Here is a 16,577-nt window from a genome sequence, read left to right on the forward strand (position 1 = left end):
TGCATTAAACACATTTAAGTAAAGAAGGTGGAGGGGGATTGTAACATTATTTTGAAATTTGCCTCTCTTTCTCAATGCTCCATGTCAATTCTCTAGGCACGACAAGTGTAAGGTTACAATAGAATCACAAATAACGCATCTCTCCAGAGAAAATGGACTGTACTCCTCCTCTTCACTAGACCAGGAGTAAGGCTCTACGCCAAAACACGTTGGTTTATAGCATGTTAGTGGTACTGCTGTTTAGTACAATATTTTTTTTTTTTTTAAACAGGTACCCAATAAATGTGAACTTTTAGAATGACTTTTTTTTTTCCATCGTTGAAGGATTCTTCTTTTCCATTTGCCTCTACCATAATGTTACACTCTTGGGCTATGTTTACACAATGCATTTGCTATGTGTTTCTTTTGCCCCAATTTTAAAAAATAAAATAAAAAATGCACTATATGGACATAGCAATAGCGCTTGTTCCCATTGTTTTTTTATGTGCATTTAAAAACTGCAGCATGCTAATTCTGTGTTTTTACTCAGTTTTTACGCAGCGAGATGAAAATGGCTTGGCACCAAAAACTTACGCACTTTACCCTGTATATTTCCACCTACTGTAGTTTTCATGCTCACAATCTAAATTCCCTATCAGTATGTCTTTGGAGTGTGGGAGGAAACTGGAGAACCCGGAGGAAACCCACGCAAACAGTGGGAGAACATACAAACTCCTTGCAGATGTTGTCCTTGGTGGGATCTGAACCAAGAACCCCAGCACTGCAAGGCTGCACTGCTACTGAGCCACCGTTTCACTCATTTCACAAGATATATCCCTTCGTTAATAAATAGTTTTCCATCTTGGCATCATCAAGGTTGAAAACGGTTTATCCCCCAGACATGGATTACGGCGTGGGACAGAACGATAGATAGGTGAGGGATATTGTTTTTTATTTTAGTTTTATTACAGGAGATCGAGGGCTTCTTTGGAATTAAGCAAGGTTGTAAGTATGGTTTAATTAAGATTACTAAAGTAATCTGTGTCATTCTTTAAATTAAAACAGGATTTTTGGTTGCTTACCGTAAAATCTGTTTCTCAGAGCCTTCATTGGGGGACACAGGAACCATGGGGATGTATGCTGCTGCCACTAGGAGGCTGACACTCTGCACATGAAAAAAGTTAGCTCCTCCTCTGCAGTATACACCCCACCGACTGGCACCAAGTTAATCAGTTAGTGAGAAATCAGTAGGAGAAGCAACAAGATAGAAATAACAAAACAAACACCTCAAACAAACAATAGCACACAGAAGGAACAAGAGTTGTAAAACATGGGAAGGTGCTTTGTCCCCAATGAAGGCTCCGAGAAACAGATTTTACGGTAAGCAGCCAAAAATCCTGATTTCTCTATCGCTTCATTGGGGGACACAGGAACCATGGGACATCCCAAAAGTAGTCCCTGGGGAGGGAAACAGCAGAAAACTCCATTCAGGTCGGAGAAATCCCCACTGCCGCTTGCAAGATCCTTCTGCCTAGGCTGGCATCTACCGATGCATAGGTATGGACCTTGTAAAATTTGGCAAACGTGTGGATGGAAGACCAGGTTGCCGCTATGCAAAATTGTAGGGCGGATGCCCCATGGTGTACCGCCCAGGAGGTGCCCACTGCCCGGGTAGAGTGAGCCTTAATCCCACGGGGAGGCACTCTGCTCTTAACCCGATAAACCTCCAAAATTGCAGTTCTGGTCCAGAGAGCAATCATAGCCTTGGAGGCCGGTAGGCCTCTTTGCGCACCATCTGGAATGAGGAATAGGAGTTCCGTCTTCCTAAAGTGGGCGGTCCTAGCCAGATAGATACTCACCACCCTGACCAGGTCTAGCCTGTTCAGCGAACACTCCAGAGAATGAGCTGGAGCAGGACAAAAGGATGGGAGGACAATATCCTCATTCAAGTGAAAGGTGGATACCACCTTGGGAAGGAAAGAAGGAAGAGGCTGCAACACCACCTTATCCTGGTGAAGAACCAGAAGGAGCCGCCAACTCTAAGACGCGACTAATGGAGGTGATAGCAACAAGAAATGCCACCTTCCAGGACAGAACGGACAGGGAGACCTCTCAGAGAGGCTCAAAGGGAGAACCCCTCAGGGCCTCCAGAACAAGATTGAGGTCCCAGGGTTCCACAGGAAAACTGTACGGGGAGCAGCATGCGCCACTCCTTGAAGCAAAGTTCTGACTTGAGAACAGGAGGCTAAGGACTTCTGAAAGAGAATGGAGAGGGCTGATACCTGACCCTTTAGAGAACTAAGAGCAAGGCCAGCATCAAGTCCCGCTTGGAGAAAAGCCAAAATGGAAGGAAGAGACAAAGTCATCGGCGGAATGTCATTGGACTCACACCAGCGGAAATAGGCTTTCCAGGTCTGATAATAGACCCTGGAAGACGACGGCTTCCTAGCCTCGATCCTAGTACGCATCACCTGATCAGAAAAAACGGACGCTCTCAGAACCGTGGTTTCAACAGCTACGCCATGAAATTGAGCGACCGAGAACTCTGATGGCAGATCGGTCCTTGTGACAGAAGATTTGGCCTGTCTGGGAGCCTCCAGGGGGGAGCCTCCAAGCCGCTTTTTAAATTTTTTTTTTTATTATTTCTTCTATACAGCGCAAGAGCAGTTGATCAATACTCCCATCCGCCGCTCCTGCTCTCGCTGTTATTAGCGGCAGCAAGTGTCGAATGATGGGAACAGTAGTCGCATCAGCTGACACCAGTGACCAGAGGTATACTTTATACCTCCAATCACAGACGAGCGCTCACGCTGTCTTTTGACAGCGTAGGAACTGCGGCTCTCTGACCGGTGGGGATGATTTCACCGCCGATCAGAAGCGGTGTTTGCCGTGCTGCCATGCACATCACAGCGCAACAAAGACCCGGTGTTTGGGCAGCCGAACCCAAACAGTGTCCATGCCCGCACAGTAGGTGTTCAGTACGGACGCCGAACTTTACTGTCCGGATTCGCCCATCTCTACTAAAGGGGCAAAGCCACACTAGAAATGACCCCTCTCTAATAATAAAGCTTAGCTTTCATTGTACCACAATAAAAGATATTTTGGGGGGTATTAAATTAAAATGACAATCATGATTTGACAGAAATAGATTATTCAATATATTTATGGCAAATTAGGATTGTCAGGAACCGTGGGATTTGTAGTATTAGCATGCACTGTTTACTGGCGCGCCAGCTCTAGTAGACATTTGTTATTTTTTCCCGGACCAAATATAATGAGACTGTAGGCCAGATTTGGCCGACGGGCCCGAATTTGACATATATGCAGTAAGGGAATCACCTGATGCTGTTCTCCTTGTCCCGCAGCAGATCTGTGACCCTGAGCACCTCTCTGTGAAGCTCCTCTTTCTGATCTTTAGATCCTTCCAAGAAGTCTGTATGAGCTTGTATGGTGGCCCTCAGCTCAGCCTTTTCCTCCTGGAGAACCTAGTAAGATAAAGAAGAAAATCACAATGGGATCTGCCAATGGCCGAATGCCTGTGAGAAATGTCTGATCATTAGCTCCCGGATGCAGTGGTCTGATGAATGGGAAAAATGATTTCATATGATTTTTCAAAACTTTATTGCAGGATGCATGTGTAAGCTATAATACTGCTGGTATCAACTCCAAGCTAAGACACCAGAAGAAGCAGCCGTGCATAAAATACATTATATTGTCTTGGTTTACCTACACTTCCCAGAAATAACTTATGTCATATTTATAACATAAGGAATATCTTATTGATGGGTCAGATTACTGTTACCCCCAGAGATACCGAGAACAGGACTTTGCAGATCCTCGTCTTGAATGGATCAGATATCCACATGCTCGATTGCCGCTCTATTCATTGTCTAGGGAACTGCTGGAGAAAGCCACTATACAGCACTCATCCCAGCGATCAGTAAGCTTAATTTATATGAAGGCATTCATGTGCCATCTCTATTGCCATTAGGGGCACATTTTTGTTATACAGTTTACAAATTGTGTGAAAAGTGCATAAAAAGGTGCAACTAAAAAGAAACTATCACACCAAAAAGAGAGAACTGAGAACTTTACTGGCAATTTTATTGCAAAAATTCAGGATTAAAAATAAAAAAAAAAAAATCATCACAGTGGTAATGGCATAAAATTGAAAGGACGACCAAAATTTGTCCCAGTATCGTGCAAAAAAAAAAATTGGTTCTGAAATGATATTATATACACATTTATATATACATTTTAAAGCTACAGCAAACGCGCGTCAGGGTTCTCGTACGGCCTAGTACAATATTCAAAAAAAAAAAAAAAAAATGGGTAAGCACTTTATTAAGAAACATGATGATTTTCATGGGGTCATTATTGAAAAGGTATATGCCAACAGTTGGGTGAGGAATCTAGAATTGCCTTCTGACACAGATGATATATCTACTAACCCTCTTCTTTGCCATGACATTAATACCCCTTTTGCTTGTATACGCTATGTATGCACCATGTCCAACCTCTTATTGCAGAATATTAGTTGCACTGACAATATAGTAAGTGATCTTTGATACATTTATTAATTCTGTGCAATTTTGTGACAGATTCTTGATATTTACTATTGTGATCAGTTATGGTGCATTATTTGGAATGAATGCTTGCCCTTCACTTATGCAATTACAATGATATTTCATAACCAATTTTTTTTTGCACGATACTGGGACTAACTTTGGTCGTCCTTTTAACCTTATGCCATTACCACAGAGATGATTTTTTTTTTGTACATTAATTCAATAAAACTGACAGTAAACTACTCCAATCTCTCTTTTTGGTGTGATAGGTCATAGGAGTTTATGATTAATAGTGAGAAAATTGGTGAACTATATGTTTTGATTAACAATATGCTCCTAACCTATCAGACGTGTTTCAGTCCTGTGAACTTGACATTAGTTGATGTAGGCTGTTAGCTGCTGCTTAAAGGCGTCGTCTGCTACTTTAATATTGATGTCCTATCCTTAGGTTACGAACCTATTAGGAACCCCTGATGATCAGCTATTCCCGGTGCTGGCAGCGACCAAATATCAGTTGCAGAGCGAAGAGCACAGCTCTGTCACCGCATCTTGGCCGCAGCTGGGTACTGCACCTATGCCCCTATTCAACTAAATGGGGGTGCCTCAGCAGTACTCAGCTACAGTCACTAAGCAGCTGACGGAGCTGTGCTTTTCTGCTCTGGCCGCGGTCACCGCCCGGACATCTGATCAGCAGAGGTGTCCGCTTCAATATAATGACGCTATATAAGAAGGTAAATTAAATAATTTCCTACTTCAGACATGTATGGCATTACAGGATTTGCAATAGAAAGGTAATAGATGGGTGACAACTTCCTCCCTGTTCTTATACAGTTGCAATCAAAATTATTCAATCCCCCCTCCACTGAAAATTAGGTTTATTAGCAAAATATACCATATTACTGCAATAAACCGGTAGTTCACCATAACTAATATAACAAGTGGGTTCTCGAAAATCAACACAAAATGACAATTTTGATCACTACCTTAGATTCAGAATTAGGCTACATGCACACATCCAAAGCCACAGACATATGAGGCTGTTCAGCTGGGTCAGGATAACTGCGGCCAGTCCATGCACTGTGCTCCATACTCTGACAGCAACAAATGGATGTGTGAATGTCGCCTTATTCAACCCCCAGAACAGAAACCCTCATAACAGCACACCTTTGTTTCAAGCATATCTCGAGCAACTAATCATGAGCTTCACTGTGCTTGAGATAAAACATCCAATACCTGGACTGGCAGGGGGGACGGGTTTACTTTTTTTTTCTGTGACATTAATTGCTTGTTAGAATCAGCTAAACAAGGATACATATATTAAAGGCAGTGAACGTTCCTACATATGCAAGTGGATGTAGAACTCACACTTTCCAAGTTATAGGAACACTGCAATAAAGGACGTGGCAGAAAGAGGAAGCCATCACCAGCTGCTTCCAGATTCTTGAGAAGGCAGATGGTCAAAGACTCTAAGAGTCTGCTAAAAAGCTGCAGGAAGATTTGGTGACAACAGGAACAGAGTCAGTTTGCACAGTAAGGAGCATACTAAATTCTAAAGATCTCTATACCAAACGCCATGACAAACACCTTCTGATCCAAAAGCACAAGAAAATTCGGCTCCAATATGCTCCAAACCATATAAATAAGACAATAGTTATGGCATACTGCTCTGTGAAGTCTTACAACAAAACTAGGTTTCTGGTTTATATAACACAGTGATGTCTGGAGGAGGAAGAATGAAGCATAGCATATGCTGATAAGAACACCCTGCCTACAGTGAAGAATGGCGGTGACTTGGTGATACCCTCAGGCTGTTTTGCTTGCTCTAGCACTGAAAAACTGCATAGGAATAAGGGCAGGATGGATTCAATTAAGAAAATCCCAGCTTGAGTGCCATTGGACCTTGCAACAAAACAATGAACCCAGACATATGCCAAAGTCAGGCGAGGATTCGTTTCACAAATCCAGGAAGATTCTAGAGTGGCCGTCACAGTTGCCAGATTTGAAAAAGCTTTGATTAGGCTACTTTCACACATCAGGTTTTCGGCGTCAGGCGCGATCCGGCGTCGTGCCGGAACGCCGGATCCGGCAAATGTTTAGTAAAACCGGATGTGACGGATCCGGTTTTCTGCCGGATCCGTCTTTTTCTTGACAGACAAAACCGGATCCGTCTCATCCGGTTCATCCGTTTTTCTATCCGTTTTTCTACGGATTACGCCGGATCCGGTTTTTAAAATTGACCCTTGTGGCCTTCCGAACGGGATTGGCTACTGGAAAACTATATATAGCATGTTCCTACAGCCCTTCTTTGACAGGTTGTAGAGGAGAAAGTGCAGGTTGGAGAGAAGAGCAAGTTTACTGGCGAAGATGGATGTTGTCATTGGAAATATTTTGAAGAATTTGGCGGATTTTACAGCGGAGGCAAATCGTTTGAGGGTGATTGTTCTGGAGAAGGAGAGAGCGAGACAGCAGCGCATCAGGCATCGTAGACGACGTTTGTGGATCCACCCCATCACAGCCAAGAGAATGACGCGTGGGGTCTATTCTACACTATGCATGGACCTTCGACGAAACCCGGATAAATTTTTTGGATATGTTAGGATGAAAATGGCGAATTGTGATTACTTGGTGGAGCGCATTGCACACCTCATAAGAAAATCGGACACCTATTGCCGCTTCTCCGTTTCACCCGCAGAGCGTCTGATGGTGACTTTAAGGTAAGCCACATTTATTGGATATGATCGCATCAGAGCACACTTTCACTGCAATCTTGTTGGTGGTAATTTGTATCTCCAAGTGTTAGGTCAGTTTTGGTATGTAATGCTGTGATTTAAAACTAATTTATTGTTTGTTAATTCCCCACAGATTTCTTGCAACTGGAGAATCACTTTCGTCACTGCATTTCCAGTACAGACTCTGGATTTCCACCATATCTGGAATTGTGAAGTACACATGCCGTGCACTGTGGGACTCCTTAGCTGAAGAGTTTTTACCAGAGCCCACAACAGAGAGGTGGATTGAAATTGCTGACAAGTTTCAACAGATATGTCAGTTTCCAAACTGCTTGGGCGCTGTGGACGGGAAACATATCCGCATTGTAAAGCCAGCTGGATCTGGATCGGAATATTTCAATTACAAGAAATATTTTTCAATTGTCCTCATGGCCATCGCTGACGCGGAATACAAATTTATTGCGGTTGATATTGGGGCCTATGGCCGCTCCAATGACTCTCAAGTTTTCAAACTGTCTGCCATGGGGCGTAAACTGTATGGAAACACCTTCCAGTTCCCACCACCTAGACCGCTGCCGCAAACATCTGGTCCACCTATGCCATTTGTCTGTGTAGGGGATGAAGCCTTCCAGCTGTCAGAACACCTTTTGAAACCGTACTCTAGCAGAGGATTGACAAGACCAAAACGCATTTTTAATTACCGCCTCACAAGAGCAAGAAGAATGGTTGAATGTACCTTTGGTATTCTGACAGCCAAATGGCGGGTCCTATTGACTGCGATCAACCTCAAGACAGAAACTGTGGACGAGGTGATCAAAGCGTGCGTGGTACTCCACAATTTTGTTATATGCAAGGAACCCATTTCCATTGAGGACACCTCTGAAGAAACCACCTTGCAAGATTACCATGACATTACCACTAGAAGTTCTGTGACGGTTTCAGTAATGAGGGACAATTTTGCACTATACTTTATGTCACCTCAAGGCAGAGTACACTGGCAGGATGACAGAGTGTGAAAGATTTGTGCCCAACCAAACTTGTGTACCTTCTGTACCAACAGTATATACCTTTGCCAACCAAAGTTGGCTATCTTGTCATGGTCTCTATTTTTAGCTTTAGGCCACAGGTGTGTACCTGGTTGTGTTTTATGCAAAGTATTTCACCTTTTAACAAAAGTTGTGTACATTGTTAGGAAATCACCAACAATAAACACAACTTTTTAGGTGAAATACTTTGCTTCAAACACAACCAGGAACACAACTGTGGCAAAAAGCTAAAATTTACCCACAGTTATATACCTAGTTTTGAATACCATTTCACCTTTTAAATACCCTGTATTTAACCTTTTTCGCCGCAGAAAGAAATGACAGACAACCAGTGTAAAATAATTTAACTTTTATTGAAAAATGTTTTTTTTAGTAAACTTTTTTAAAATTTTAATAAACATGTTTAATAAAAATTTGAAACTATAAAACTGAAACCATAAAACTGGTCATTTTTATTTAAAAACACACATTATAATTCTGTGTAGTGTGTGGTGGAAATACTGCTGTAGGGGCTGCGGGACACTTCGACACTGGGAGTGTGGAGAGAGGACTGGGATCGTTGTGGGGAAGGAACAGTTAGAGGTGAAGGTGTGGAAAAAACTACAGAATGGGTGGACATGTGGGAAGCAGAAGAGGTGGTGGGTGGTGGAGTGGAGGGTTGGGCAGGGACTGTAGGAGCAGATGATGTTGATGGCAAGTTGTATGGGGAAGGAGTTTGGTACGGGGCAGGTTGCTGGAAGTGGGGAGATGTCTGGTACGGGGCAGGTTGCTGGAAGTGGGGAGATGTCTGGTACGAGGCAGGTTGCTGGAAGTGGGGAGATGTCTGGTACGGGGGAGGTTGCTGGAAGTGGGGAGATGTCTGGTACGGGGGAGGTGGCGGCTGGTGCTGGGGAGGTGGCGGCTGGTGCTGGGGAGGTGGCGGCTGGTGCTGGGGAGGTGGCGGCTGGTGCTGGGGAGGTGGCGGCTGGTGCTGGGGAGGTGGCGGCTGGTGCTGGGGAGGTGGTGGCTGGTGCTGGGGAGGTGGTGGCTGGTGCTGGGGAGGTGGTGGCTGGTGCTGGGGAGGTGGTGGCTGGTGCTGGGGAGGTGGTGGCTGGTGCTGGGGAGGTGGTGGCTGGTGCTGGGGAGGTGGTGGCTGGTGCTGGGGAGGTGGTGGCTGGTGCTGGGGAGGTGGTGGCTGGTGCTGGGGAGGTGGTGGCTGGTGCTGGGGAGGTGGTGGCTGGTGCTGGGGAGGTGGTGGCTGGTGCTGGGGAGGTGGTGGCTGGTGCTGGGGAGGTGGCTGGTGCGTAATAGGAGGGGGAGGATGGAAAGTGGCTGGAGGTGGATGGTATGTAATAGGAGGGGGAGGATGGAAAGTGGCTGGAGGGGGTGTAGATGTAATAGGAGGGGGAGGATGGAAAGTGGCTGGAGGGGGTGCAGGTGGAGGAACTACTGTGGTGGGAGGAGGAGGAGGAGGTTGGGAGGTAACTTGCTGGAGAGCAGCGTGGCATGAATGCATTACATGCATTTGCTGGGCAGGAGAGAGCGTTTCCATGCGCTCCACAACAGACCTGAAAAAGGTGTGGTTTGGCGAAGATCTTGCTTCTGAATGCATGGTTTGCAGAAGTGTCTTCACCTCCAGAATGCTGGAGTTGATCTGCTGATAGCCTGCGGAGATTTGCTCTGACAAGACTTTTAGACAGTTCTGGAAAGATGCATTCAGATGCAAGAACTCTGGCGCATAAGTCTTTTCCTGACCCCTCTGCCGCTGCCGCCCAGTACCCGCAGGTGTACTAGAGGTGGCAGGGGCAGAAGGGTGGGGTAAAGGGAAAGCGATCTCCTCACCAGCAGCTTCATGTAATGTAGGCGGCCACGATGCTCCTGTGCTGGTGGATGGGACAGATGGGTCGAATGTGTGGGAAGGCTGGGAAGGTGCAGATGTACCGGGGCGGTCGAAGTGTCCCTCGGTGCCGGTCTCCTCAGGGATCGCCTCAGAAGGGTCCAATCGTGCAGGCTCCCGAGTGCTGCTCACCGTGCTGTGGAATAAAGAGAAAAAAAAACAATTAAAATACTGACATGGTATGGCCCTGGCTGAAAAAAAAATTTACATCTAACATTTTTTTTCACAGGTGGTGTGTAATATTTACCTTCTGGTGACCATTGTTTCCCGGAGGAACAACAGGGCTTCTGCGTACTTGTACTTGCTCCTGCGTCCTCCAGATCCACTCGGGGCCCGCATCTCTTTATTGAACTCCTTCTTGAAACGATCCCTCACAGACCGCCACCGATTCACAATTCTGTTCCCTGAAACGAGAAAGGAGTGGTTAGTATACAACATCAGTGTTTCCCAAACTCCAGTCCTCATGGTCCCCAGGGGTCATGTTTTCAGGATTTCCATAGTAAATAGAAATCCTGAACACATGATCCGTGGGGACCACGAGGACTGGAGTTCGGGAAACACTGGTTTACATCAAGCAACCGGTACTGTATATACTTACGCTCTGTAATCTGGGCCCGAACATCGAGGTCCTCCCAGCGGCCCACAAGGAGCGAACAGATTTCCTCCCAGAGTCGTCGGGTAACGATCAGGTCAGCGTGGCGGCGGTCAGCCATATTCCATAGCGGCTCCCTTTCTCTGACGAGATCGATGAGGTGGTCCACATCAATCCCTCCATCCTCACCGTCAGAGTCGGGAGCACGCTGTGAAGGCTGTTAAAGAAAAAGACAAAAATAACATAATTAGCCTCCACAAAAGAAATGAAATAAAAAGTGCAAAAAAACAAAGCAAAAATATTTATACTTACACGCTGGTGACCGCCGCGTTGCTGTCGCCGACGACCCTGGGAGGCACTGCGAGCACCTCTTGGCCAAGCACCAGATTGGGAAGACTAGAGAAGAAAACAAAAAAAGTTATGTCTTTGGATGTAGGCATTTGTTTGCTGTGTGTGGTCTGTAGAACATTGTTTTCTATGTGTTGTGTGTAGTGTGATGTTGTGTTTCTGCGTTTGATGCAAAAAACTTACCAATTGTGAGCCCACTCCAGGTGTCTGTCCACCCCTTCCTTCTTCTTCTGGGAGCTCCTCTTCATCTTGTGATTCCTGTTTTGAAATAAAAGGCCATGAATAGACATATATTACAGAGAAGATGGATTTTGGAAATAAAAACTTACCGTCAAACGCTGACGATGCGAGGGAGGGCTCCCAGAAGATGATGTGCTGTCTTCCTGGTGGCCATACTCCATGCCTGTGGGTGGTGTTGCAGCTGCTGCCATTGCTGCTGCTGCATCTATTGGGCGGCTGTTGAATAAAGAGAAACAAAGGGCCAATGAATATCTTGATATTCAATAGCCCTAGTTTGGAGGAATGGGTTATTTGATAATTACCGTCTCTCATCTGCTGCTGGCCTCCCCTCCTCAGCATGTTCTATTTGCTGCTCCATTTGGGGTGGTGGTGGTGCTGATGGTGCTGCAGTGGTCTCCTGCCTTCTCCTGCGCCTGGTTGCTGTCTTGGGTGGCATGTTGGGTGTGGCTGTGGGTCCCACTGTCTTGCTTTTATATATGTCTTGTGGGCAGAGCTACTGAGCATGCTCAGACCAAAAAAACGGATCCGGCCGCCGGATCAGGCTTTCGCCGGATCCGGCGCATTGCGGCGCTCATAGGCTTTCATTGTGTGAAAAAGCCGGACGTGCCGGATCCGGCGTGTCCGGCTTTTTCGCCGGAGACAAAAAACGTTACAGTAGACGTTTTTTCCAGACGCCGGATCGCGACACATTGCGACACATTGCCGGATCCGGCGATAACCGGATGAAACGCATGGCCATCCGGCGCAAATGCAAGTCAATGGGGGGGAAACCGGATCCGGCATTGCATTTCGCCGGATCCGGTTTCTGTCAAAAGCGCCGGATCGCGCCTGACGGCGAAAACCTGATGTGTGAAAGAGGCCTTAGACTTGAAAAAGACTGCAGTAGCAGACAAAATCAAGACAATTCGTGAACTGGAGGCCATTCCCCATGAGCATCATGTATAAAGGAGTCTTTAACAGCCAAAGGTGCTCTATTAGTAACTAAAGATGCTTGTCCCTTTAGGGGCTAAATAATTCTGAGTGCAGAAGTCAGTAAAAGAGGCATTTTGTGCTGAATTTGGAATCATTTATATTTTTGAGCTATTTAAAAATTGTACTTGTTTGATTGGTTTATTGCAAAATAGAAAAAAATTGGTCAATTTTGGACCTAACCTTACAGACATTTTTGACATATCCTATACTTAAAAACACTTTTCAATTAAAGGGAATCGGTCACCAGGTTTTTTTTCTACTCCACTTGAGAGAAGATTCATGGAGGGGCAGAGACTCTGATTGCAGCAATGTGTCACTTATTTTACTGTGTGCTGCAATTTTGATGACAAACTGCTTTTTCTCCTGCAGAACCAGCAGTTCTCTGAATGTTGAGCTCTGTATACCTCCGTCCACTGATTGGCAGCTTTCTGTGTATACTGTGCATTGGCAGAAAGCTGCCAATCAGTGGTGAGGGCGTGGTTGAACTACACTGGCAGCAGGTTTACTAGTCCTCTAGTCAGAGTCTCCTGCTGATAAAAGTGGTTATCAAAAGTACAGCAAGCAGCCCAGCAAGTGAAGATCACTGGAATCAAGCACTCTGTCCCTACATCATGCTGCTCAGATTAGGTAGCCAAAACTTGGTGACAGATTCCCTTTAAGTCATGATGCAATAAACATCAGAGAAAAGAAACCTCTATCACCAGCAGAAAATGATAATTCGCTGACTTCCACTTTCTATCCTGTGTGCAGACAGCGCTGTGCTGACGTCCAAATACCAGCTTGTGTGACAGAGAGCATCTAGCAGGTGTCAGTAGTTTGCAGCAGTGATTGATGAAGGACGGCACATTTTTACAACACACAAGTGTCACCTTTACTGTTTGCCGCACTTGCTCAAGTTCCAGCTCGGCTCTCTCTCGTCCTGTGTTAGCAGAGTCCAGCTGTAATCTTACACTTTCGAGTTCTTCTTCTTTGGCATAAAGACTGTCATTAGCACGTACCAGGTGGCCGCTGAGGTGCTGGAGCTCAGAACGGCCGGCCAGACTGGTCTTCTCTAGCATATGTTTTCGGGTCTGGGACTCCTCCTTAGGAGTTACACAAATGAGAAAGAAGATTCAAAATTGAATTGTACATATTTTCTAAATTTAGGGGAAAGGAGAAGCACGGCTAAGGGTGGTAAAGCAACACCAGGCATCTCATAGGTTTTCACAAGAAAGAACATAATATCCTGATCTTGCCTGTATACAAATATGTCGATAATGAAAATAAAAAGCACCAAAAATGATAAAGGATTAATTAGCAACAAAATATAAAACAATCTGGCAATATTACAGTACAAAGCAAAAATATCTTCATCTCAATAAAAGCGATATAATCCTACATGAAAATTTAACTCAATCTCCTCCCACCTGTGCTGATTTGCAGCTCCTCAGTGTCCCTCCTCCCTGCTGAGATCTCACACTGCTCATTACAAGCAGCAGTTGTCAGTAAGGCTGGATGTGTGGAGACTGAATACATTTGGATTCATGAGACATTTCATTCTATAGCTGGACTCACACAGAATCCTAATATCAAGATGAAAGCGTCATTCTGACACGGATTTGCAGAGTAATTACACCCGCATCATCAGGCCTAATATCTATTTAATTATGTATTATTTTCAATGAAAACAAGCTGATAAACCAGTTTTAATACACATGCTCGATGCGACCTGACAATATGGTTCTTCATTCAGCAATTTCATAATGGTCATGGAAGCGGAGCTCAACTCCTTTTTAAATCAGAAGTTGCAAGAATAAAAGTCTACACTGTGTTCCAAATTATTATGCAAATTGGGTTTAAGTGTCATAAAGATGTAATTTTTTTGTTTATCAAATAAACTCATAGATGCTATTGTGTATCAGGGCTCTTTGGATTACTGAAATCAATCTCAAACGCCTGTGATAATTAGTTTACCAGGTGAGCTGAATTAAAGGAAAGCTACTTAAGAATGATGTTCCACATTATTAAGCAGGGCACAGGTTTCAAGGAATTTAGGAAATAAAAAGGATCTCTCTGCTGCTGAAAAGCATCAAATAGTGCAATGCCTTGGTCAAGAGATGAAAACATTAGATATTTCCCCAAAAACTTAAACGTGATCATTGTACTGTTAAGAGATTTGTGGTTGATTCTGAGCACAGACATGTTTGTGCTGATAAAGGCAGAATGAGGAAGGTTTCTGCCAGGCAAGTTCATCGGATTGAGAGTGCAGCTGCTAAAAAGCCATTACAAACCAGCAAACAGATATTTAAAGCTGCTGGTGCCTCTAAAGTCCCTCGAGCCTCAAGGTGTAGGATCCTTCAAAGGCTTGCTGTGGTGCATAAACCTACTATTCGGTTACCCCTAAACAGTGTTCACAAGCAGAAATGGTTGCAGTGGGCCTAGACATATTTTTCAAACAGTCTTTTTTACTGATGAGTGTCAAGGAACCCTGGATGGTCCAGATGGATGGAGTAGTGGATGGTTGGTGGATGGCCACTATATCACAACAAGGCTGCGACTTCAGCAAGGAGGTGGAGGAGTCATGTTTTGGGCTGGAATCATGGGGAAACAGCTGGTAGGGCCCTTTAAGGTTCCTGAAGGTGTGAAAATGACCTCTGCAAAGTATATCGAGTTTCTGACTGACAACTGTCTTCCATGGTATAAAAAGCAGAAATGTGCCTTCAGGAGCAAAATCATCTTCATGCATGACAGTGCACCATCTCATGCTGCAAAGAATACCTCTGAGTCATTGACTGCTATGGGCATAAAAGGAGATAAAGTCATGGTGTGGCCACCATCTTCCCCTGACCTCAGCCCTATAGAGAACCTTTGGAGTATCATCAAGCAAAAGATCTATGATGGTGGGAGGCAGTTCACATCAAAACAGCAGCTCTGGGAGGCTATTCTGACTTCATGCAAAGAAATACAAGCAGAAACTCTCCAAAAACTCACAAGTTTAACGGATGCAAGAATTGTGAAGGTGATATCAAAGAAGGGTTCCTATGTTAACATGTAACTTGGCCTGTTAAGCTATTTAACTCCAAAATATCCTTTTTGTTCAGTGAATGTGACCTCCTAATGCTGCAAATTCCACAAATGAACATTTTCAGTTCTTTAAAACATATCAAATGTTTAGAAATTCTACTGTGCATAATAATTTGGAACAGTGCAATTTGAGTTTTTATTCATTTTGGAGATTATACTGTTATTATTGGGAGATTTCTTCAATAAAATTTGATGTATACTCTAACGGGTGATGACTTTTATTAGACTGACTGTCATTTGTACCGACTATTTAGGAAAATCAGAGAAAAATATCATTTGCATAATAATTTGGAACACAGTGTAGTCAAGAAATCAGGGCTGTGGAGTCGGAGTCGGAGTCGGTGCTCATTTTGGTGGAGTCGGAGTCGGAGTCGGTATAAAATGGACCGACTCCGACTCCTAAAATATATAATAAATTGGGTACAGTAATTCAATGCAGGATGTGCTGAATATTTTTTCATAGGAGTTTGGGAAAGTTATGAAATGTCCTATAAATGGCTGTTATATTCCTGATCTAAGGCTACATTCACACACAGCGTTTTTCCTGCGTTTTTTGAGGATACGTTTTTCAGCTGCAAAAGCTGATCATCTTTTTAAAAAACTGCATCACCTGAAAGGTTTTTGAGCTCATAGATAATGTTTTCAATAGCAAAAGCAGATTAGAAATCTGCTCTATCTATCCATTTATCCATATCTGTCTATCCATATCGTATCTGTACCAAAAAGAATGAAAACCAGGTAGTACACCAATATATATTCTGTTCTATCTAAATATCTTGATTATTGGATCATAAAAATGATTAAATGTCTGAGGTTCACATTGTACTACAATAAATTTTTCACTTAAATATAAGCAATATGTGTGGGAGTCGGAGTCAGAGTTGGAGTCGGAGTCGGTGTAAGGGAAATTGAGGAGTCGGAGTCGCAGGTTTGGCTTACCGACTCCACAGCCCTGCAAGAAATTTAAAAAAAAAAAAAAAAAGAACTTGCATCACAAGAGGTCCCATAAAACAGTTCTGTCTTATTCACAAAATATTTAAAAGTCAAGATTGTGTCATGGGATCTTTGTGTGATGCTGTTTTTTTTTTCCATTTCTGGAATGCCAAACAGACTGGAGGTCTATGTGTAATTCTTGAGTTTACCCTGCACCAGTGCAGCGAGGCG

The 16,577-nt window shown here is 44.2% G+C and overlaps 1 protein-coding gene across 6 annotated transcripts in view; it reads right to left on the reverse strand.

The window, feature by feature from the left end:
• Nucleotides 1-16,577, reverse strand: part of CEP63 (centrosomal protein 63) — a 63,206-nt gene that overhangs the window by 26,421 nt on the left and 20,208 nt on the right. For all 6 annotated transcript variants that reach the window (XM_073576527.1, XM_073576528.1, XM_073576529.1 and 3 more), the window contains 2 exons: nt 13,220-13,432; nt 3,319-3,464 (listed from right to left, as the gene is read on the reverse strand). In XM_073576527.1, the coding sequence (XP_073432628.1) occupies nt 3,319-3,464; nt 13,220-13,432 (359 nt within the window). The remainder of the gene's footprint in view (nt 1-3,318; nt 3,465-13,219; nt 13,433-16,577) is intronic.

This window comes from Dendrobates tinctorius, unplaced genomic scaffold, assembly GCF_039654945.1.
Source record: "Dendrobates tinctorius isolate UK_male_01 unplaced genomic scaffold, ASM3965494v1 ptg000049l, whole genome shotgun sequence".
NCBI classification, from domain to species: Eukaryota; Metazoa; Chordata; class Amphibia; order Anura; family Dendrobatidae; genus Dendrobates; species Dendrobates tinctorius.